This window comes from Rhinolophus sinicus, linkage group LG07 (genome assembly GCF_036562045.2).
Source record: "Rhinolophus sinicus isolate RSC01 linkage group LG07, ASM3656204v1, whole genome shotgun sequence".
Taxonomy (NCBI): domain Eukaryota; kingdom Metazoa; phylum Chordata; class Mammalia; order Chiroptera; family Rhinolophidae; genus Rhinolophus; species Rhinolophus sinicus.
In genome coordinates, this window is record NC_133757.1 from 46,324,162 (window position 1) to 46,348,528 (window position 24,367).

The following is a 24,367-nucleotide window of genomic DNA, read 5'->3' on the forward strand; positions in this document are numbered from 1 at the left end:
AGACATAGAAAGACAGATGTTATATGCTTTCACTTATATATGGACTCTAAAAAACAAAATAAACAAATGAACAAAAGAGAAACAAACTTCTAGACACAGAACATTTTGATGGTTGCCAGATGGGAGGGGGATTGCAGGGGTAGGTGAAAAAGGGGAAAGGATTAAGAAGTACAAATTGGTTGTTACAAGTAGTTATGGGGATGTAGGGTATAGCATAAGGAATATAGTCAATAATATTGTAATAACTACGTATGGTGTCGGATACTAGATTTCTTAGAGTGAGAGATGGAAGGGGAGTTGGGGGACAGGCTGAAAAAGGTGAAGGGATTAAGAAGTACAAATTGGTTGTTACAAAGCAGTCATGGAATGTAAAGTATAGGGAATGTAGTCAATAATATGGTAATAACTATGTATAGCACCAGGTGAGTACTAGACTAGTCAGGGGGATCATTTCTTAAATTATAAAAATGTCTAACTACTATGCTATACACCTGAAATTAAAATAATATTGAATGTTAACTGTAGTTGAAAAATTTTTCAAAGGGGGGAAAAGGTGAAGGGAAATAAGAGGTTCAAATTTCCAGGTATAAAACAAGTCATCAGGATTTAATATACAGTATGGGGAATATAGTCAATAACATTGTGATAGCATCATACGGTGTCAGATGGTTGCTGGACTTACGGTAATCACTTCTTTAGGTATATAAATGTTGAACAACCTATGGTGTACACCTGAAACTGATATAATGTTGTATGTTAGCTATTTTTAAATAAAAATCTTTTTTAGAAAAATGATGATAGGGGGATTAATACAAACGCTAATACTCTATATGTACCGTGCTACACCTTACTGTTAAAATTTTAACTATGCATCTTGGGGTTCTTTTCATATCAGCACGTATTGATCTTTCTTATTCTCATTTTAGAGCTGCGTAGTGTTTCATCATGAGGCTGTACCACAGTTTATTTCATCAGTCCGCTAGTGATTGGGTTGTTCCAATCTTTTGCTACTTAAATGAGTAACCTGTATAGTTGTGATCTGTATGATAGATTCCTACAAGTGGGTTTGTTGGGTCAAAGGATAAATGCATCTGTAATCTTGGAAGGTATTGCCTTATTCCTTTCATAGGCATTGTACCTTTTTACATTGCTACTAGCAGTGTATGAGAGCGGTAAAACTTTTATACCTTTGCCAATTTTGTTACATGAGAATTGGTATTTCCCTGTCGTTTTAGTTTCTTTTTCTCTTATTATGCACCTCCACATTTTAAACATTATTTTATGTGTTACTCTGTAAACTTTTGGCCAAGAGATCTGTTATACTAAAAATTTCTAACTTCAAGTATACAGAATTAAAATAAAATACCATAACTTATAGAGATATTCTTAACTTAGGTTATTTGCCAGTGTTGGGTCACTCCTGAGAGAATATGACCTCTCTTACTTACTCTGATGACTCAAGTAACTAACAAAATAATTTTCCTTTAGCTAGGTCAGATGCAATTTCATAGTAGAGAATGAATGCACTCGATTTAATGGATCTTTACTATCCCTTAGACTTCTCTCTAAATAAGATAAAGTAGTACTTGCTTAAAGTATAATGTAGAACGCTGAAAGTCTTTTTAGAAGAAGCCAAGTTCCTCTCAAAGACCCTTCTCTGCATGGTTGGCTGTATTTGCTTTCTCATTCATCTTTTCTCAATTGTATAATTTTTTTTTAAACTTTTTTATTTGTTTCAGTAAGTTTTTCCAGGACCCACCAGCTCCAAGTCAAGTAGTTGCTTCAATATAGTTGTGGAGGGTGCAGCTCACAGTGGCCCATGTGGGGATCTAACTGGCAACCTTGTTAAGAGCACCTTGCTCTAACCAACTGAGCCAACAGGCTGCCCCTCAATTGTATCATTGTTAATAGAAGTCATTTTCTAATTTCCTGAGTAAAGTGTCATTGTGATTTGAATACTGCCAGCTCTTCTCATTGTTACAATCAAAGTATACCTTAATAGTGGATTGTTTAATTTTCTGACTTTAGGTTTGTCAGTTTTCTTCTTAGGGAACATCTGGAGCCGTCTATGTTATTAATTCTCACATTTCAGTCATGTCCCATATTCCCTTTCTTGCAGGTGGTACTGTGAAGGCAAGGAGCTTGAAAATTCCCCAGACATTCATATTGTCCAGGCAGGAAATCTGCACTCACTGACCATTGCTGAAGCTTTTGAAGAGGACACAGGACGCTATTCCTGCTTTGCTTCTAATATCTATGGAACAGATTCAACTTCTGCTGAGATTTATATAGAAGGTAAATGCTCATGAACAATGGCACTTACTCATAAGACATATATTATAATAAATAAATATTCACTGAGGGCCTATTCTACCACACACTCTTCTAAGCAGTGAAGGTAAAGGCAGTGAATCAAATAGACAAAAATCACTATGTTCATGGTCAGATGGAATTTACTTTGTAATAGAAAGTAAATGAGATTGATTAACTAATTAATTAAAATATGATAGCTATATGAAATGATTCTGATCACCAATTCCAACATGTGTGCGTTGGGGGTGGGGGTTTCCCACACCAACAAGCAATTCTCAATGACACCGGTTGGATGTCCTACAATTTAACTCAATTCTGACACCATTTACCTGGAGATAGTGGCAAATCCAATAGGGAAAGGGCTCAGTCCTAGGAGATTGCTCCTACCCCACCTCAGATGCCAATTACAAGTGTAGGTCCCCAGGTTACCCATAATTTCTGTCTGACTTGCCTACAAATCAGAGGTTCTCATGACCCCCTCCTCAGATTTAATTAATTTGCTACAGTAGCTCACAATTCAGGGAAACACTTACATTTACCAGTTTATTAAAGGATACGATAAAGGATACAGATGAACTAGATGAAGAGATACATAGGGCGAGGTCTTGGGCGGTCCTGAGAACAGGAGCTCTGTCCCTGTGGAGGTGGGATGTGTCATCTCCCCAATGTGGAGGAGTTCAGCAACATGGATGCTCTCTAAACACCGCCACTGTTGGGATTTTAAGTTCCTCACGTAAGCATGATCAATTATTAACTCTATTTCTTGTCCCTTTTCCCTCTCTGGGGAAATAGGGATTGGGGCTGAAAATTCCAAGCTTCTAATCATGACTTTGTCTTTCTGGTGACCAACCCCATCCAGAAACCATAGAAGAGCCCACCGGAGTCACCTCATTAGAACAAAAGATGCTTCTAGTGCTCTTATCACTTAGGAATTTACAAGAGTTTTAGGAGCCCTGTGTCAGGGATGGGGTGAAACCTAAATGAGAATGAGATACTCCTAAGTGTTCGTAACTTAGGAAATTATTAATATAAGGGTTTTAAGGGCTCTGTGCCTGGAACCAGGGGCAGTGACCAGTATACATATTTTTTCCTCTTATCTCACCGTATATATAAACACTATGGAAGAAATAGCAAGAAAAAGGGGTAAGAGTGTGTGTGTGTGTGTGTGTGCGTGTGCACACGCGCAAGAGCATGTGCAGGCTGCTCTTCTAGTTAGGGTGATCAGGGAAGACCTCACTAAGTGACATGTAAGTGAAGACCTGGAGGATGTATAGCGGTGAGCCACAAGTATGTTCAAGGAAAAAGCACTCCAGGCAGAGAAATTGGCAAGTGCAGTGGCCCTGAGGTGGGAGTGTGTCTGTGTTAATTAAGATACAGAGATGAGCCAATGTGGCCAGGGTGGAGTGAACAAGGAAGAAAGATCAGATGAGGTCAGAAGTTCAAAATGGGCTCAAGGTGGGAAGAGGCAGGTGAGCAGATCATGCAGGTCCTTATAGGTCACTACAAGGTCCTTGTAAATTATTGCAAGGACTTTGACTTTTACTCTGAGGGAGATGGAAACCTATGGAGGATTCGGAGCAGAGATGTGACGTGATCTGACTTAGTTTTTAACACGATCACTCTGGCTCCTGGGTGAGAATATACCACAGGGGTTCAAGGGTAGAAGAAGGGAGACCATTGGGAGCCTTGGAAAGGCATTTCCATCAGCACCAAATTTATGACTAATTTTAGAGAATAAATCAATTTATGTTCTTTATATATCTATGATAAGTTTTTGTTTCTATTTATCTCATGCCGTTTTTTTTCTGGGAATCATTCTTCAGCACTTTTATCAACAATAATCACTTTTACCTTATGTATGCCTTGGTTTCAGTACTTAAATATTGTATTATTATGGTATAAATGCCCTTTTACTAACTAGATTTGTAAGTCTGATACTGCCTCATTCTTCATGTCTCCAATATAGTACCAAGTACATAGTGGGTATTTGATAAACATTTATAGAATAGCTGCATGAATAATGATAATAATAATGAATAATGTATGAATAGACATGTGTCGTATGCTTTCATCCTCAAATTTTTGGAGTATAATAAATACCTCCAAATTTAGCTCTGTTTTATCTTCCTGGAATTCACTGTCTTGAGAAGTAAATCCGGATCAAAGCTCTGCTAACAGTGCTGAGATTGGATCGCTGATTTTTAAAATTTGTGGCAACAGAGCTTCAAACACTCCCACTCCTAAGATGAAGTGTGGCTTGTTAATATTAGGACTGGACGGAAGAGTATCCACCTACACTTACAATGTTTGGAATCCGATGTAATCCCTTCTTTTATTGAATCTGTGTAGGCCAAGAGCAAGAGGATTTGTGGATCCCACAGAATGTCTATGAAGACAGCACTGTTAGTTCAAAGGCATCAGCAGGTGTTTTATATACAAGAACACTTGAAATTTGGACCAGTGAATTTGAACTCTATTACTAACTAGCTATGTGACCTTGAGCATGTCTTTCAACTACTTAGGGTCTACTTCCTCATCTGTAAAAGTGGGTGGTAGTGTAGGGAATCACTGAGTTCATTTTTAGGTCTTAAATTCCATAGGTCTTCAAATGCTTAGGAACCAGTTTAAGAAATTGTTGTCTTAAAATTTTCATGTCTTGTTTTTATTTTTTTCCAGGGGTTTCTTCTTCTGATTCAGAAGGGGACCCTAAGGAAGAGATGAATAGGTAATTCTAATTTTCTATCTGATAGCCTTAGCATCCTCAGATTCTGAGAAAGTTGTTAATTGGTTAGAACTTGAAGAGCGTGGCTCCAGGGTGTGACCTCAAAAAAAAAAAAAAAAAAAGTTTGGGTAGTTGGAGAAAGCTCTACTTCCTTTGCTTACTTAAGTCCTGCCTAGCAGATTAATTTTATTATTCCATATTTAAAATATGAGGTACCCCCTATGAAATATCACCTTACTTATATCTACAGAGTAGAAAACAGCCCAGTGTTACAAAAAGTTTCATGTTTTCTGACTAAATAACAGTACTCAAGAACAAGAACACAAAACCTGGTGGTCCTAAATTTTATACACACACACACACACACGCATACATACCTATATGAGTGATCTGGGCAAGTCATAATCTTTTTGCTAAACAATTGTACTAAGTATTGAACAAAATTATATCCATCTATTCATTACTTTCCACAACCATTGACTAAGCACCTACTGTACACCAGACATTTCACTAGATGCAGTGGGTACTAAGAAAAATCAGATGCTTCCTGCTTTCCCAAGATTCACAGTGTAGTAGAGATAAATATACAGCAAATATATAGCAAGAGAAGTAAACCAAGCATATAGACAGTAAGAGTAATAAAATGTAACAGACTATGATATAATTATGTGTAGAGTGTAAAGGACTTGACACAAAGAACTCTTTATTGGTTGGGGAGGGAAAGAGAGATAAGGAAAGGCATTGCAGAGTTGGTGACCTTGAGCTGAATCTTAAAAGAACAGTAGATGGACACCACCCAAGGGTGTTTCAAGCAGAGGAGCCTGTGGACAGAAATCATGGGAACTGGAAACACACTAGCCATTCCTAGAGACTACCCAAAACAAGCGGCAATATTTGGAAAACTGGTTAAAGAATTGTGAACCGTGTCTGTGTATTGTGTCCTCCCCTACAGAGGGTAATTACTCCTTAAGGACAGAAATCACGTGTTTTCTTCAAAATCCTTTGTGTATGTCTACTTTGGGATGATAATTTACTTTTAGCTTTTGTGCAGATATGAAAATTCATAACCAGAGTAAATGATTTCTCCCTTTAACTCTCTGCCTTATCATTCCCATGACCTCGCTTCAGTTCCTCCTTCTTTCCTGCCTCTTTATGCCAGTCACCTCCTTACCGGAAAATGCTCCAGGCTTTTCCTTTCTTTTATACAACCAGTTATTCTCTAAAAGACCATTCTGATCCTATCATTTTCCTGACTTAAAAAATTTATTATCTTTATTAAAATAAAAATCAAACACAAAATGAACAACAACATTTAAAAACAATCTTGACATCGCATACAAAGCCTTATTCAGTAGAGTATCGACCAGGCTTTCCTGGCCCCTCTTCCACTCCCCCACTTCAGGCTCTCTACACTGCTGCCATCTCACTCAAACAATGTATGGTTCATTTAACCCCTTTGTTCAAGCTGTTCACTTTGCTAGAAATGCCCTAGCTCTTTCTCTGCCTGCCAAACTCCTATTTATCCTTCAAAACCCAGTCAAGTTCTATAATAAACTCACCCTCCATTGCACATTTATCACTCCTTCCTCAAGGCTCTCATAACACAGGTTACAAGCCTAATGGGTATAAATTTTAATATACACACTTAAATAAGAAATATCTCATTTGTCTATTTTCTTTAAATCTACTTATAGTAGTTAGGATTTAGCTTCAGTTTTGTGTAATAGAGATCCAAAATAACAATGACTTAAATAAGACAGATATTTATTTCTCATTTACATAAAAACATGAATTTGGATGGCAAACTCGCTCCACATTCCACTGGGTTCCAGTCTGCTTCTAGTTTTATGCTTCATCTCATTCTAAGGTGTGGCCTAATTTCCTCAGTCTAAAACTGGAAGAAATAAAGGGCATGCCCTGCCCCACTTTTAAGGTCATCTCTCTTACATCACTATCCCACATATCTCATGACCAGAAAGTCATGTGACCACACTGATCTTCAATGAAGGTTGGGAAATGCAGTCTTTACTTGGAGTAGCCATACTTCAGGGCCACTGATAGCCTCTGTAATACTACATAATTCTGTTTCTGAGACCCCCCCATCTTGTCTGGCTGGAAAAAAATTCAGTCAGTTATTATCAGGTGTCTTTATTCCCCTTCCACAGTTATGCAAAGATTCCTGGGATATATAGATACACATAGTGTTTGATATTAAACACTGCTTTAAGCATTTTATATGAATTACCTTATTTAACCCTCACAAAAATCCTATGAGCGAAAAATTACCATTTCCCATTTTTGAGATGAGAAAGCTAAGGCAGACAGAGGTGACATCTAAACAAAAGAGAAGCCCATTCTGTCATCGGTCATCTATCTCCATAGATTATGGGAGAAAAGCCCACGTCACAGACCTCAAGATCCCTTTAAGTCCAGTGCTTTGTTGCTTCCTGACATGCTTGGGTACTGATACCTTTAGCAATAGTGGGACCATGTAACTAAAGGGGTTGCCATCCCTTCTGGACCATGGTTCTTACTCTTGTCAGATTCTCTCTCTTCTCCACAACAAAACTAAAATAATTTCCCTTGTACAGCCTTTTCAAGAATATTTCCTGCCTTTCTTGCCCTTCAAATAATTTCTTTAATCTGTGTAAACTTGAATAACTCATTGACTCAGGCTATTTCTGCTTTCTGCCATGCCAAAATCCCAGAAGCAAAGATTTACAAAGCCTGGCCTCTTACTTGAAATGAGAGGGGGAGGGAAAATACAGAAGGCAACAATAAAACGAACCTCAAAAAATTATCTACTGCACATGCTCTCTTATAGCATTTGTCTTTAATTTCAGTTGTGAATATGCTAAAGTCCTCGGCTCTGCTAAAAGCAACTAACTCAAGGACAGGAATGCAGTCTTATCATCTTCCTGCTTACATTTAACAAAGTGTGTGACAAAGAAGCTCTCAGTAAACATTTGTGGAATATTGTTGATCGAAGATTTTTATTGCATCTAACTGTAAGCAGGGATAACATTACTAACTTTGCTGAAAGAATTTTCACAATGATCAGTCTGTTTTATAATCTATATGTTAATCATTTCTCAGAATCCAGAAGTCAAATGCCGTGTCATCTCCTCCCACTACTTCTGCAGCCATTCCTTCAGCAGTGCCCCAAGCTCAGCATGTGCTGGCCCAGCCTAGTGTGTCAACCATTCATCAGGTACAAGAGTCTAAGTGATGTAAAACAATAGATGATTGAATAAAGAAGATGTGGTACATATAGAATATAGTGGAGTATTACTCAGCAATAAAAAAGAATGAAATCTGACCATTTGTGACAACATGGATGGACCTAGATGGTATTAGGCTAAGCGAAATAAGTCAGACAGAGAAACACAAATACCATAATACCTCACTTATACGTGGAATCTAAAGAACAAAATAAACAAACAAAACAGAAATAGACTCATAGATACAGAGAACAAACTGATGGTTGCCAGGTGAGAGAGGGGTTGGGGGGCAGGGTGAGAAAAGTGAAAGGATTAAGAAGTACAAATTGGTAGTTGCAAAATAGTCATGGGATGTGAAATACAGCATAGGGAATATAGTCAATAATATTGTCATAACTATGTACACGTATAGTGCCAGGTGGGTACTACACTAATTGGGGGGGCATCACTTCATAAATTATAGAAATGTCTAATCACTATGCTGTACACCTGAAATTGATATAAAATAACATTGAATGTCACTGTAATTAAAAAAGAATACCAAGAGTCTAAGTGAAACACAAGTGTCATGGACTGTACAGGCAGGCCCTGTGACCGGGGCCATCTTGGATGGCGTGATCGCGTTCATCTCTGCTGCACCTTCCTAACGATCTTGCACAATACACTTCCGTGATCATGATAGTCACTTTGTATTTCAGTGGTTCCTGTTGCTTCTGGAACATATTCTCTAGCTTCATAAGCAAGTTTCATAAGAAAAGAAACTCTTCACAAGTTAGTCTCTGATGGTGCAGCTTTAGGAAGGGCACTGATTACATATACAATGAGCTGCCAGCTCTCACACTGGCCCAGGACACTGCAGATCATGAAACTCCATTTCATGGAGCTGCAAAGAATTCTGCTTTCTAAGATAGAGCAACCATGAAATTATTTTTTAGAAAACATTAAGGGCTCTCATCTTTCAAGTTGATGATGATCGTGATGACATGAATACATGCTTATTGTAAAAACATTAAAAAAATACAGAAGCATATTAAGTAAAAACTTTAGTCAGGGTTCTGCTCCTGTGCCCCACACCTCAGAGGTACCTTTTTTTAATAGATTCTAGCAGATAGTGCCTGGTATTTTCTATGCATATATATGAATATATATGTGTGGCATATACTTTTAAAAATATAAAATCATACTAATGTAAACATTTCTAATGTGTGATTGATATATTTGTTGATCTAAAACCATTTTTTAAAATTTAAAGTTACTCATCTAACCCATTTGATAATGCAGAGGGGTCACATTTTCGTTCTAATCCAGCAGTTTTCAAACTGTAATCTGTAGAGCCTCAGGAGTTCTATGAAACCTCTTTAGGGTGGTTAGGGCTAATTACATAGCTCTATATGTGAGGGGATGGGGATGGGTCGCATCTATTTACAGCCACCATGACCTGGAAAGAAATACAATCAATTTAGTATAAAATTTGAAGTCTGTGATTCATACACTTAGAAAATGTCAGTCTTTTGGTTTTAGATTAATTTCATACATCAAATTCTGTAGATTTGTTATATCTATCTATCATCTATTTATCTAATAATCCTAGTGACAATAAATCTATTGTTGGTTCTCTTCTAACAGTGTCAGAGCCCTACCAATTATTTGCAAGGGTTAGATGGAAAACCTATCATTGCAGCTCCTGTGTTTACAAAGGTAATCAAAATATTACTTCTTTCTGTCATGGCTCTAAACCCAACACCATAACCAAAGTTGTAGGATCCAAGATTTTGGTCTCTTGTAAGTACAGTATAGTGTTTGGGGTTTTTTTTGGTAGTTGTTACTGTGTCACTTGAAGTACCAGATTTCTAATAACAGTTTGTGTAATGAGATCTATGTCTTCCCCGCTCACCACATTGATGTCTACAGCCATTCTGTTGCTTTTCAACATAATACCCGCACCTGGGGGTCAGGTAATAGGTTTCTAGCCAGTTGATACTCCGAAAGTTTCTCTGGACTTTCAAAAGAATTGGGTTGCACCAAAAGAATGTCTTTTGTGCTCAAGGAGGTGGAGTTAAATGTTGTTAGGAGGCTTAACGTAAAGCTTCACTCTACGACAAAGAGTCCTATTTTTCTATTTCATGGTATCAACTGTTGTGGTGGCATTAATTCTGAGTCTCATAGTCTTTGTATTTTGAACGGGAAAATTCACTTAAGCACTGTTGTTTACAAGTGAAAAAAACAAGGAAGGGCCAGAGAGATTAAACAGTTTATCCAACCTCATGGAACTAGTTAGTGGTAGAATCAAGACTAGAAACAAGTTGTCCCCATACTTCTCAGTCTATTGTTCTTTCCCTTATATAACATAGACTTTATTCATATGTTACCCAAGGCAAAAAATTAAAAGGTAAAAAAATTGAGTCACATTGGATTTTTTTGGTATTATGAAGATCACACAGATGGAATCTATGCCTGGATTTATAGTTTATTATTTGTATGAACACCAAATTTAGGCCGAAAGAGATTATATCCTCTCAATAGTATGCTTTAATTTAGAGCAGTGGTTTTCAGTCAGGGTTAATTTTGCCTCCCAAGGGACATGTGGCACTGTCTGGAGACTTTTTGCACTGTCACAACTGGGAGGTTGTGTTGTGGGCATCCAGAGATGCTACTAAACATCCTGTAATGCATAGGATGACAGCCTCCCACAACGAAGAATTACCCAGCCCAAACTGTCAGAGTCCTGAGGCTGAGAAATCATGGTTTACAGCAAAATGGTAAACATGGTATTTTTTCCAATGAGCAGTGATCTTAACGAAATAGTTAAATCTACAACTTCCAGAGATAACATCAATTTTAGGGGAGTTCCATCATATCAGCTCATCCAAGATGGTTTTCCAAAGGCAATCAGAGTCTACAGTGAGACATATTTATCCACATCTATATCCATACCAGTTGGGTAAACAGTCTCATGTGAAACAAGATGCCTCTCAATTTTTCAGGTTCATTTCTTATAACTTGCTTTTGGAATTTCAGCTTTGCATTTTCGAAGACTTTAAGTAGGAAAACAACATGCTGCGACTTGGCAAACACAAGACTGATGAAGAGTTATGAGAGAGGGGGAGAGAGAGAGAGAGAGAGAGAGAGAGAGAGAGTTTGTGTGTGTGAGTGGTGTGAGATATAGCTGATACAGCTACTTGTAATTGCCTCTTATTTCACTGCTAAGTCACTCAGCCTTAAAACAGGGCTTCAGTGACCCAGAAATCAGGACACTTTAATTTGTCGTGCCCATTTGTCACATCCTAGAGACAGTGCTGACTCTTCAAAGGCAAATAACCCACAGAATAACTTATACCTAGTCCCAACTGGTCTCCTCCTCTCTTCTCTTCCTCACCACCATCCACTCAGCCAGACACCAGAGAGGCATCCTTTTCTCCCTCCACTCACTTTCAAACTTCCTAGATTCTGTCTTCCCTGCATTTGGATTACCTGGTATATATCTCTGGTATAACATTTAGCATAATAAAGCTGTTTGCTTTTCCGTCTCTCCCAAGCACCTAGAAAGCTATCTCTAATATCAAGATAGAAGGCCATAAAGGTAATAGGTCCAAAGCCATTTTTATTACTCCAAAAAGTCCAACAGGACTTTAACACGTATTCTTTACATTTAATTTTCATGGACTAGTTAGAAACAGGTTTAGCTGCTTTTATGTGTTGACTCTGATTACCTCCTTCTAATTAGATGCTCTGATTGGCAGATAGATATATGCCTTTGATAAATAAAAACGGGGAAATGAGTTAACCATTAGTATATATTGTTTGTTAGATAAATCTCCCAATGCATTTTATCCATGGTGGGAAAACGGTCCTTAGTACAGAGACCCAAACTCTGCTGAGGATTTCTCAGCCCTCAGGATGTGTGCTTTTGCCTCCATAAATGGGATCAGGATTGTCCAGACATAAGGCACTAGGATAGGCTGTGGCTCAGATTCCAGAGGGACTTAATCAGCAGCCGTGTGCTTGCGTTAATTTCCATCAGTGAGGGCAGGATTGAGGTCATAGTCACTGCCGGTGTCATTAGAAAATTTCTGAGTCACAGCCACGGGTGATGGTAATCACGTGGCATGAGCCACGATCACTGATGATTTGCATAAGTTTGTTCAGGTTATTCCTGTTCTATTTGCTTCTTTAGGAACTTCTGGCCTTTCAACCCCCATGACTCACTCTCTGCACTGACCAACAAAGTGCTTATTTGCAAATATAGTAATGGCAAGAAGCCAATTTTTAAAAAGCAATGATTAGACAGCAGAGTTTTACTTAACTCCTTGTGACTCCTTTGGCGATAGGGAAGTACTGGTATTATCTTCTTTTTTAAGAAAAGTTAAAATGAAAAGCAGGGTTGCCCAGAAAAACAGTGGTAGAGTCTGAGAGAAGACTGGGGTTCCACCTGTTAGTTTACTGCTCTGTTCATAGGTGCTACCTATGTTTTAAAATATTTTATGGAGATAGACTATCCTCCATCCTCTACACAGTATTAAAAACACTTTCACTCAGTTTATGGGATTAAAAAAACAGCACTCGCATTTCTGGATTGCAAAGGGAAATAGATGATCAAATTAGAATCGTACTCCTATCACTGCTCCCACTCCAACAGCAGCTGCTCTGGCGGGCTTTCAAGGCTGCAGCAGCCCTGGCTCCAGCTGCTTCAGCAGTAATTTGAAGACTGCAAGGGGGCAGGGGAAGTGAGAATTTGAAGAAGAGTTCTTCATTATATAATATCAGAGGCAGGAAACCTTGAAATAACTGGACCTGTGGCTGGATCCAGATTTCTGAAGATTACATGAGCCCCTCTCCCCAACCCAACAATTCTAGAGACTTTTCTGACTCAGTTATTGTACTGGGTACGCGCAACAACCAAGGAGGAAAAAGGTCTTCAATTAAACTTTTTTTTTTTTTAAGATTTTATTGGGGAAGAAGGGGAACAGCTATTGGGGAACAGTGTGTACTTCCAGGCCTTTTTTCCAAGTCAAGTTGTTGTTCTTTCAATCTTAGTTGTGGAGGGCACAGCTTATCTCCAGGTCCAGTTGCCGTTGCTAGTTGCAGGGGGCACAGCCCACCATCCCTTGTGGGAGTCGAACAGGCAACCTTGTGGTTGAGAGCCCGTGCTCCAACCAACTGAGCCATCTGGGAGCTCAGCGGCAGCTCAGCTCAAGGTGTCGTGTTCAATCTTAGTTGCAGGGGGCAGAGCCCACCATCCCTTGTGGGATTCAGAGGAGTTGAACTGGCAACCTTGTGGTTGAGAGCGCACTAGCCCATGTTGGAATCAAACTGGCAGCCTTCAGAGTTAGGAGCACGAAGCTCCAACCGCCTGAGCCACGAGGCCAGCCCCTAAACATTTCTTTATCCGTAAAAATTGCTCTGGGGACGGCCGGATGGCTCAGTTGGTTAGAGCACGAGCTCTCCACAAGTTGCCGGTTCAATTCCCACATGGGATGGTGGGCTGCGCCCCCTGCAACTAAAGAATGAAAACAGCGACTGTACTTGGATCTGAGCTGTGCCCTCCACAACTAGATTGAAGGACAACGGCTTGGAGCTGATGGGCCCTGGAGAAACACACTGTTCCCCAATATTCCCCAAATAAAAAAACAACAAACAAAACTGCTCTGATCCAACTCCATCCTAAAGCATTATACACATTCACTTGCAGCATCTTCCAAAGTACAAAAATATCCACTGGACTAAAAAAAGAATGAAATGACAATAAACCTTGTAGCAGACATCTTTCTTTCCTTTTTTTTTTAAGGAGGGTGCAGCTCACAGTGGCCCATGAGGGGATCGAACCCACAACCTTGGTATTATCAGCACCATACTCTAACCAACTGAGCTAACCAGCCATCCCTGTAGCAGACATCTTTTAACCAATAAAAGGATACCCTTTCCCAAGGATGCTCCTGCATTGTATTTGTGGGTATAGCTCTAGTAAACAGGAACTGTAACCTTTCAACTCAGCACTTGACACAGTGCTTGGCACAAAGCAAGCACATAGTAATATCTATTCTGTGGTGAATAACTTCCATTTCAGCTAAGAAGGAATTATTATTAGGTTGGTGCAAAAGTAATTGCAGTTCAAAAGGTTAAAAATAATTGCAAAAACCTCAATTACTTTTGTACCACCCTAACAGTTTTATAATTTTGTGGCTTCAGGGTGCCCTTAGGAGGAATAGAGAAAAAAATCCAATGCCAAATGGCCATGGAAAACGTGTTTCTCAAGGCTTGGTGCTGTCAAGTCACCCTACCAAGAATGTCTTCCCAAATGATCAGTATGATGATGACACACAAGCCAGATTTGCACTTTGATACTGTTTACCTCAGGAAGCTGTAGACATTTGGTTTTAGTGACTTTAGTCCAGATCCATAATTCCTAGTTAAGGCTAACTTAATCTTTGCCAGCTGGGGAATGTTTCATTTGTTTTATTCATCTTCAGTGAAATCTAGATGATTATGATTAAGTTTGTACACAGTGTACACATGATGCCACTAGTAACAGCCTGAGACCTACTACTGTGTTGAACATGGCACCGTCTACACTATGTTCAAATAGTGTAACCGGTTTGGACCCTGATGTGCAGCAATGGGAGCCAGTTCCTTTGCGTAAGACTTTTGTAGAAAAGCATAGTTTTCAGCAATAACAATTATCGTTCCTCAAGCTATGACTTTTTCTAAGTGGCTTGTAAGATGACCCTTGGCACCTCCTTTACTGAGTACTGGTGATGTGTCACACTGGAATGAGCTTCCATCATATACCACTTAGCGGGCGCATTGCATACACTGTAGTATCTCAGGTATCTTGGCTGAACTCTCATATAGAACACAGGTCTTGTCTGTCAATGTCAAGTGAATAATAACCATAGTGTTGGTCTCAATTATGAGCAACATATGCTCTCAAGGAAGTCCTTTTGCAAGCAGGGCTTTGGTGTAACCTCTGCAGATTGAGAATTGCTTCATATATCTGAACGGCAAGCCGTGCCAGAACATATAAACTGACCTCATTCTGCTTACATCCGTTTTAAAAATGTGCCACATTTTATTTATTCAATTCCTTCTGCCATCACTACCTTTTTGTTTGCTTGTTTTTCTAATTTATTTGACTCAAGAAGGAACAGAACTCCATTATACACATATATGAATTCCAGGGAGGGGCGGTCAGTTGGCTCAGTCGGTTAGAGTGCAGTGCTCATAACACCAAGGTAACCAGTTCGATTCCCACATGGGCCAGGGAACTTTGCCCTCCATAATTAGATTGAAAACAATGGCTTGACTTGGAGCTGATGGGTCCTGGAAAAACACAGTTACCCAAATAAATAAATAAAAAATTCCAGGGAGATATCTGACTGCCATTAAAGTATTCAATAAGCCCCAAAGCTGCCATTTTAACACAGAATTTGCTCAGATGTCAGGGTGGAGGCCACATTCACCAGTTTGCCAGGAGCACCCGAGACTGATGATGTTCCCTGCTTACTGACAGCATTCCACTCTTGTCACTAGAAGATGTTGTTTTGGGTAGACAAGGAATAAAAAGGGTTTTGATCAAATCGTTTCTTATTAATTCAGAAACCACTCTGTGCAAATCCCAACCTGAATTACTTCAGCAAACAAATTTGGAAACGCAAAAGGAAACAAAACACCAATGTTGAACTATAATGCCCCCTGGCTGTCACAATATTAACTCACACACCCCCTGAGGTAAAAGTCTCCTAGTACTATAGCTAAAGCCATGTGGTTATACCCACCCCTGTATTCCTTAGACAAAAGCCATAAATATGATACAGCCATGTACAAAATATCATAAATTGTTCAGACAAAAGCTGTAAATAACCACAAAATAGTTATAGGAGAGAATGACAAAAGCAAAAAAACTACTGGCTATCCCCTTCTCTGAAGCAAGAGCCAATATTTCCTAAATGCAGATCCCAAAACTGTAATAGAAAGCCTTGCAGCATTTGGTACTAATAATAGAGCTTGTGGACGAAGTTAATCATAACCTTTCCGTGTTTATAATCTTTGGACCAAAATTAAAAACAAAAATATGCTCACACACATGCCAAAGAAACATTTCATAAGCAAATGAAGCACCTAGGTACTAAACAAATGAATGTGTGACATTAAACTCACAAATCATGAGTGAAAGACTAGTTGTGAAAGTAAAATGTGAGTTCCATTGTCCCGTAGAGTCTGTTATAGAATACACTGATATTTTACAGTTCAAAGTGGTTTTTGTAAACCTTATTTTGTGGAAATATTGGAAAAGCATCTAATGATACCTTAAAAAATTACAAGATATTTTACCAGGACATAAGACTCCACGTGTGACTATGTTTTTATAAAGATTGTCATTGTTTATATCCCTCAACAGATCATTGAGACTATACTGGAAAGAACACGTAAGGAAAACAAAATAGCAAAACAAAAGTCAATTTTCCGGACAATAGAATGTAAACAAGGCAAAGCCAGGAAAATAGTTACTTGGGCCAGAGAGATTTTCCACCTCACTGTACAGTGCCATTCTTGGGTAGAAAGATACATTACTCTTATGCTGAATACACCTAGCAGATACCCACTGCAGATTTTTAAAATTGTTACTATTTCTGGAAACCAAACTCCACTTAGGCATTTAAGAACAGAAGTACTTTACCAAAAATTAGTATTTTTGGAACCCCTCAAATTGTTTTACCTGATATGTAATAAACTTGTCTGGCACTGCAACAGAAAGGAAAAGGAAGACGATAGTGAGGAAAATGTTTCTTCTGGGCTCAGAATCATCTGATCCCTGATCTTTAAAAATAGACTCAGTGTACATCCACAGAATTGAAACTGCTGGTGATGTAGAAGGTTTGGAGAAATTTCAAATATGGAGACAATGATATCTTTTTCTAAAATTTAGCACTGGAACTAGATTTCAAAAATGTGTACTTTTTGGTTCTAACAATATTCTTCTCATTATAGATGTTACAAAATTTATCAGCCTCTGAGGGTCAGCTGGTTGTCTTTGAATGCAGAGTAAAAGGAGCTCCATCTCCTAAAGTTGAGTGGTATAGAGAAGGGACCTTGATAGAAGATTCTCCAGATTTTAGAATTTTACAGAAAAGTAAGTTAATGCTTTAAAATTATTTTTTCTGCTAATTAATTTTTATAAATGTATTGTATATATTTATCTTTCTAACTTTTTAACAACCAATTAAAATACAATTTTAAAAGGATAAAATAAAAATCACTTGTAATTTTAATCTGCCAAACTAAACCCCATTAATATTTTGATGTATATTCTCTGAAAATTTTTCCATGGATACATATTTTTTTAATAAAAATAAATCATATTTTCTCGTTTGTAAAATGATATTTTCACTCAACATTTCATGAACATCTTTCCATGTTAATAAATATAGGCTTTTCTTACTTTTAAAAATAAATCAATACAATCAATTTCACATTTATTTAATTTCCTAATGTTGAACATTTAGATTTTTCACAAATTTTTACCATTACAAACTACACTTCAATTCACGTTAAGAGAGAAAATCTTTGTGAATATCTATAGAATAAATTCAAGTACTAGAATTGCTGCTGTTAATTCACATTTTTTAAGGCTTTTAATATACACTGCCAAAATGCCATCCCAAAAGGTTGAACTAAATTTAGGATAATCACATAACTGATCATCCAATCTGGGATACTTTGGGGAGAGAAAGAAGGTGCTATTAATAATTATAGAGACCCCAGAAATAAATCATGTCTGTCCCAGCTGAAATGGGACACATGTTATCCTAGCGATATTCTACTATAACCAGCAATATGGGGGAATGCCTTTTGTCTCATACCTTCACTAACAATGAGGACTAAACATTTTTTATTTTAATCTTCACTAATTTTATAGGCCCAAAATGGGAACACTTGTTTTCATCTGCACTTTGCTAATTAGATGTGAGCTGGAACATTTTTTTTCATATTTATTGGGTTTTTGTAGTTCTTTATTTTTAAATTACTTGTTCATATCCTTTGCTCATTTTTAATATTAGATTTTTATTTTTTTATTGTAAGTATTATGTATATATTCCAGTGGTTAATTCTTTTTTCCTTGTCCTTCAGTGCTTTCACCTTGATCCATTTCAGTCATAAAATACATTGAAATTTATTGCTTTTTTTGTTAATTTGTTTCTGCCTGTCACAAAATAGTAGCACATGGCTCAGTATATGAATCAAACTATATCAAGTTTATCAGCAGCAGCAGCAACAATGATATATTCTGAATACCATTTAAACTGAGAAAAAACCACTTCAATAGTTTTATCAAGATAGAAGATTGTAACTAAGTTCAAACATTAATTGAACTTCTGTATGCAGGACCATGTGAGAACTTTCAGGAATGCCAAAGAATTTTAAGATAAAGAACCTGCTCTGGAGAAAGGCTCTTGCTATTAGAAACCTTAGAGCAGGAGGTATAGTCTACATTTAATTAGGATGTGAGATCACAAAGCCAAGCATGATCGCTCAGTCTTCACAAACTATTTTCCAGGTAAGGCTCAAAGGGTACCAATAAAAGCCAAGTTGTTCCTGAATCCCAGGTAACGCAGTAACTTTTCCTCACCCAAGGCTTATGTGTCTCAAGTGGAACCCAGGTGTGTCTCAAGATACTGCAACATCATTTAGTTAGCTGCTCTCTTGCTGTCCTCCTGTGACAACCATCCTGTCCCCATCAAGGTCATTGGTGCTTAGGTCATTTTACTTAACATTTACAGATTAACCTTATTAAATCACTCATGAGTATGTAAGAGATTATGAAATTCTATAGGAAGTTTTTGATGAAAATATAGCTTCTCAGTGAAATAAATGCTCAGACTATTTTTTTTTTCCTTTAGAACCTCGATCCATGGCAGAGCCAGGTAAAGATCATTTTACCTTTATTAGTATGTGATCAGTGACTTGATATATATAATAAACCATGTTGAAATTACACTAGTTTCAAGAAAAAGTGAAAAATAAAGTGTAAGAAAGAAGTTCCAAACTGACTCTGGCTATTACTGTAGGAGAAGGGAAGGAAGAAACCATGTGCAAATATGAAACACATATTCAAAACCTAATATGAATGCAGTCAGTTGTTGGTATTGAGGAATGTTTCTTAGGAATGTTTTTCCTCTTTCCTTGGCCCCTACTCATGACCTCCCAAAACTAGGCAGAGCAATTTCCGTGATGGTAGGTCTATTCCAGTTCCACAGCTTATGTGTCTCAAGGCTTATGCATCAGATTCTGAAATTTGGAGAATCAATAAAATGTCTGTGATGGTATTAGATTTGGTTGGGAGGATACTAAGACGACATGGAAGTAACAAGTAAGTGAAGCTCTCATCTCCAGAAAATACAAGTCACTCACAAATCACAGCATAAACACCTGAATGTTCTCTTTGTGGTCACCCTGAAATATCAGATTGTATTTGTACCCAGGGGTATGAATGATGGTTTGGAATTTCATCATTATAACTCTCTTCTGAAAACAGATCGGAAAAGCATTTCAGAAATCGACACTGCACGTCCATGTTGCACAGCCCTATTCTAGGTCTTTCGGGATACACAGTAGAGATCAGAGTGGTCTTATTCTTGCATTGCTTGTAGCAGAGAAGTATTTTTTCCCTCTGAAAATACTTCAGGCTTTTGAAACTTTCATCCAGAGTAGGTATTTTCACTAGACAGTCGCATACACAAAATAACTTTGGAGTCACTCAAAAGGGAAGTCCTTGCCCAAAACAAGTCGCCCTGCTTTTCCCAGCTCCATGATCTGAAATCTCACAGCCAGAGAGTTCATCCTTCCACCTTGTATAATGCATGTACCCTTTGGAGACAGAATATTTTATCTTATCAGGCAGGTATAGTGTAGTGTGAATGAATTTATCGTATCATTTTTTGAGAGCAGGTTGCTGAAAGAGGAGAGAATGAATGTGAAGGGGAATAGAGAAGGAAGCCTAAAGCCAAGGGCTCAGAAAAAAGGACAGAGTGGCATCCAAACCAAAGTTTGCTCTCCACCATTTAGGATTCCTTGGGGAGCAAGTGAAGAAGACTTAACTAACAGTGGCTTAAGCAATAAGAAAATATATTTTCTCACATAGCAAGACACCCTTAGAAATGGCAATCTTGAGACTGGTTAATTTCACATCTCAGAGATCAAGACTTTGTTCCGTTTTCCATTCTGTCATCTTCAGAGTATATCCTCTTAGGCGGTACTACTCATATACCCGAAATGGTTGCCACAGTTATAGATACTACATGCAGATGACAATATCGAGAGGCAAAAATAGGGACTAACACTCTTTTTTCCCCCTTTAAGAGCAAGGAAAACTTTCCCAGAAACGCCCCAGGAGACCTTCCCTAACATCTCATTGATTGGAATTGTGTTACATGCCACCACTTAGCAAGGACATAGTTAGCACAACTGACCGATCATGATTTACCACCTGAGGCGGGGAGAGGCGAGCTTGGCTTGAAGCACATGACCACTCCAAGGAGGGTGGACAAAGTAGGATTCTATTAATAAGAAGGAGGATGTAGTTATTAAGCAGGTACTCAACGCTGTCAGCTGTGACCTCCCATCCAGTTTCCCTAGAGATTGTCCAGCTAATTCAATTCAGTTACCATAAAACACTGAGATGCCAACTTTCTCCTAATACAACTATGCTTTTATTAATTTTGTTTTTAATGTCAAGTCTACTGAGTGGTAACTGGAGGTTTATGCTACTGTCTCAGACATCTCTTCATTAGCGGCCAAGGACTATTTAACGATAGTAATTTTCAGCTAAAAGCATATAGTTCTATCTGGGAATCACTTCTGTAGTTATTTAAAGGGGGTTCATGGAGTTATCCATAAGAATCCCCATAGTATTACAAAGGAAAGAATGCATTTCATTCATCTTTCACCCAGAATTTCAAGTTACTCTGTTAGCTAACTACTATTGTCGAAGCAAAATATTTATTATCCAGTTTTTTAAAATTGTGGACTGCCTTTAAAATTATCTCATTGCAGAAGTTCCCCACAGAAATAGTGAGAGACCCGGTTTAAAAATGTTTTTATTAATCCTTTTATTTCACACAAACCTCCTTTTGCTTTAATTCCTAATGTGTTTATGTGATTTTTAAGTTTATTGTCTCTCAGTTCTATTTTTATCATCTGGACTGATGACATAAAAATAGAGGATAATCTGAGAATCCACAATATATATTATATTATCATAAAATTATCTTGTTGATAGTCTGTCTACATGGAGTTATTTTTTCTATGTCCTTTGACTCATTTAGCCTGCTAGTCAGTCAATTCAATCAAATAATTGTTTTGATGAATTATTTTCAAACAATATAACAAGCTTCTTATATTGACCTTTATAGTATTAGCATCTGATATCAGTAAATTCCATAATTCCATAATTAAGTCAGTAACCATTCTGTTTTATTGGCATTTAGAGGAGATTTGTACTTTGGTCATTGCTGAGGTATTTGCAGAAGACTCTGGGTGCTTCACATGTACTGCAAGCAACAAATACGGCACAGTGTCAAGCATTGCACAGCTAGATGTAAGAGGTAATGGCTCTTTAAATACCGTAACAATTTAGACTATGACTTTGAATGTGAGTATGGAGAATTTGTATTATCCTACTTACTGCTTTTCACATGAAGTTAACTTGCCACTCCTAAAGAAAATTTGAAATATTGAGGAAAGTGTTCTTGAACAATATCCAATTTTCAATTTCTTATTGCATTTATGACCACTTGAGGATGATGTTAGTTGTGGGTTTATCATATATCACCTTTATTATGTTGAGATATGTTCCCTCTGTTCCCACTTTGCTGCGAGTTTTTATCATAAATGGATGCTGGATTTTGTCAAATGCTTTTTCTGCATCTATTGATATAATCATATGATTTTTCACTTTGTTTATATGGTGTATTACATTAATTGATTTGCAGATATTAAAGCAACCTTGAATACAAGGAATAAATCCCACTTGATTGTGGTGTATGATCTTTTTAATGTACTGCTCAATTTGGGTTGCTAATATTTTGTTGAGGATTTTGCATCTGTGTTCATCAGAGATATCAGTCCATACTTTTTTTCTTGCTGTTTTGTTTTGTTTTGTTTTGTAAAGTCTTTGTCTGGTTTGGAGATCAGAGTAATGATGGTCTTATAGAAAGAGCTTGGGATCCTCCCCTCCTCTTGAATTTTTTGGAATAGTTTGAAAAGAATGTTAATTCTTTTTTGAATGTTTGGTAAAATTCACTTGTTCTCACCATTCTTTAATGCCTCCAGATTATGTTCTCTGTTTCTGACAAGCATTTTCCCATTAGCACATTTACCTGGTTTGAAACATGCCCCAATTCGTGGTAACAACCCTGTTTCAGTCTTTGAGTAAAACTAACAGCTCAGGTTATTGTCCTTTCAGGAAATGAATACCTCAGAAATAACGGGTCTCTTCACTCAGCCAACTCCACCACCAACCTGGCTGCTATCGAGCAACAGCCTTCCCCACCCAACCCAGAGCCTCCTTCTGTGGAACCACCCCCTAAACCCAAACTCGAAGGGGTTTTGGTGAATCACAATGAGCCCCGGTCCAGCTCGAGGATTGGGCTTCGTGTGCATTTCAACCTGCCTGAAGATGATAAAGGAAGTGAAGTGTCGTCTGAGGGTGTCATGGTGACCACCAACCAGACCAGGCCTGATTCTTTCCTGGAGAGATTCAATGGACAGGCAACAAAAATCCCTGAGCCTTCTTCACCTGTCAAAGAGCCCCCTCCAGTCCTGGCCAAACCCAAACTGTAAGTAAAAATTAGAATGGATAACCAAGAGTGCCTGTGAGCTTCTCTGAGTCTTTCCTTCCTAAAAATTATGGAGCTGAAAAGGGGAATTACAAAATGAGGAAATACACATTAAATGCTTTGCAAACCATACACCCTTACATCTTTATAAGTGTACTATCACTATCATCCTTACTATTAATATTCTACCTCCAAGAACTGTTAGACCTAAACTAGCTCAAAAAGACGTTTGTCTAACAGTAGAGGGCTCCAGGTAAAGCATTTCTACACTCTTCTTGCAAAGCCCTTTATCGCATCTAATAATCCCTATACTCTGTAATTTCATCTTTATATTTCCCATTTCTGCTTCAACTTAAGCTTTCGTAGTCATTATGGAGAAGATATTTAATAGTTTTAGATAGTTCTTTGCTATGGCTAAGTATACTGTAGCAACCACAGGTTTTCTAAAATATAATGGGTTGAAAGAAGAAGCCATGATTTTCAGACTCACCTCAGGAGCCTGATGTGGTTGTTCCCCTCACCCTCTATAGAGCCACCATCAGAGACATGTTACAAGGTTTAATGTTCATCCATAGCAAAGCAAACACAGAACACGATGCTACTATCATGTTCTGTCTCACCCACACATCAAAATGATGAAAATTATGTTTACAATTATATAAACCTTGAAATAGCAACATTAAAATCTGCAGTATCAGCACTCCCATCATGTGTTTCTCAGTGCTGACCACAAGATGTTCATTGCAAGCAATTCATCTTGTTTAGTTTTATATTCTTCTCACTCCCACACAAGGCCAAATTAAGGACACAAAATTAAATGTTACGAAACATGCTTCTTAGAAAGTCACATCCAGAAATGTCTCTGTCCCCTCAAAGTTCTGCTAGTCCCAGGAAATGGGAACCCACTTAAAGTAAAAAGAGGGGAAAAGGTTATTGTAGGGATTTAAGCAGGAATGGTAAACAAAAGAGCCAGGCCCTGCATGCAGAAGGAGAACTGGAAAGTTCAGAGCTATGACCATATGGTTAGTCCAGCCTCCGCCCGCTGCTCACTCTCTGTCTATCCTGAGAACCTCCTTGTTTCCACTTTGCATATTCACTCCACACTTCTTTCTTCGAAGACTCATCAATTTTTATTTGGGCCATCATGGCATGTCTCATTCTACATCATGGTCTGTGTCAAGTTCCATTGCTAACTAAATCATTCCCAGCAGCTCGATTCCAAATGCCAACTGGTCCAGCCTGGTCAAATGCAGAGGATTTATGTGTGGAGGGAAGGAGGG

The 24,367-nt window shown here is 38.1% G+C and overlaps 1 protein-coding gene and 1 long non-coding RNA gene across 6 annotated transcripts in view; one reads left to right on the plus strand and one right to left on the minus strand.

The window, feature by feature from the left end:
- The window catches only part of MYPN (myopalladin), a 111,409-nt gene that overhangs the window by 51,085 nt on the left and 35,957 nt on the right, over nt 1–24,367 (plus strand). For 4 of the 5 annotated variants that reach the window (XM_074339508.1, XM_074339510.1, XM_074339511.1 and 1 more), the window contains 8 exons: nt 2,120–2,295; nt 4,990–5,038; nt 8,132–8,246; nt 9,883–9,954; nt 17,242–17,383; nt 19,152–19,175; nt 21,738–21,854; nt 22,715–23,087. In XM_074339508.1, the coding sequence (XP_074195609.1) occupies nt 2,120–2,295; nt 4,990–5,038; nt 8,132–8,246; nt 9,883–9,954; nt 17,242–17,383; nt 19,152–19,175; nt 21,738–21,854; nt 22,715–23,087 (1,068 nt within the window). The remainder of the gene's footprint in view (nt 1–2,119; nt 2,296–4,989; nt 5,039–8,131; nt 8,247–9,882; nt 9,955–17,241; nt 17,384–19,151; nt 19,176–21,737; nt 21,855–22,714; nt 23,088–24,367) is intronic. The other variant, XM_074339509.1, reaches the window with a different exon arrangement.
- LOC141572938 (uncharacterized) overlaps nt 1–24,367 on the minus strand; it is an 82,784-nt gene that overhangs the window by 45,192 nt on the left and 13,225 nt on the right. The gene's annotated exons all lie outside the window — the stretch shown is intronic.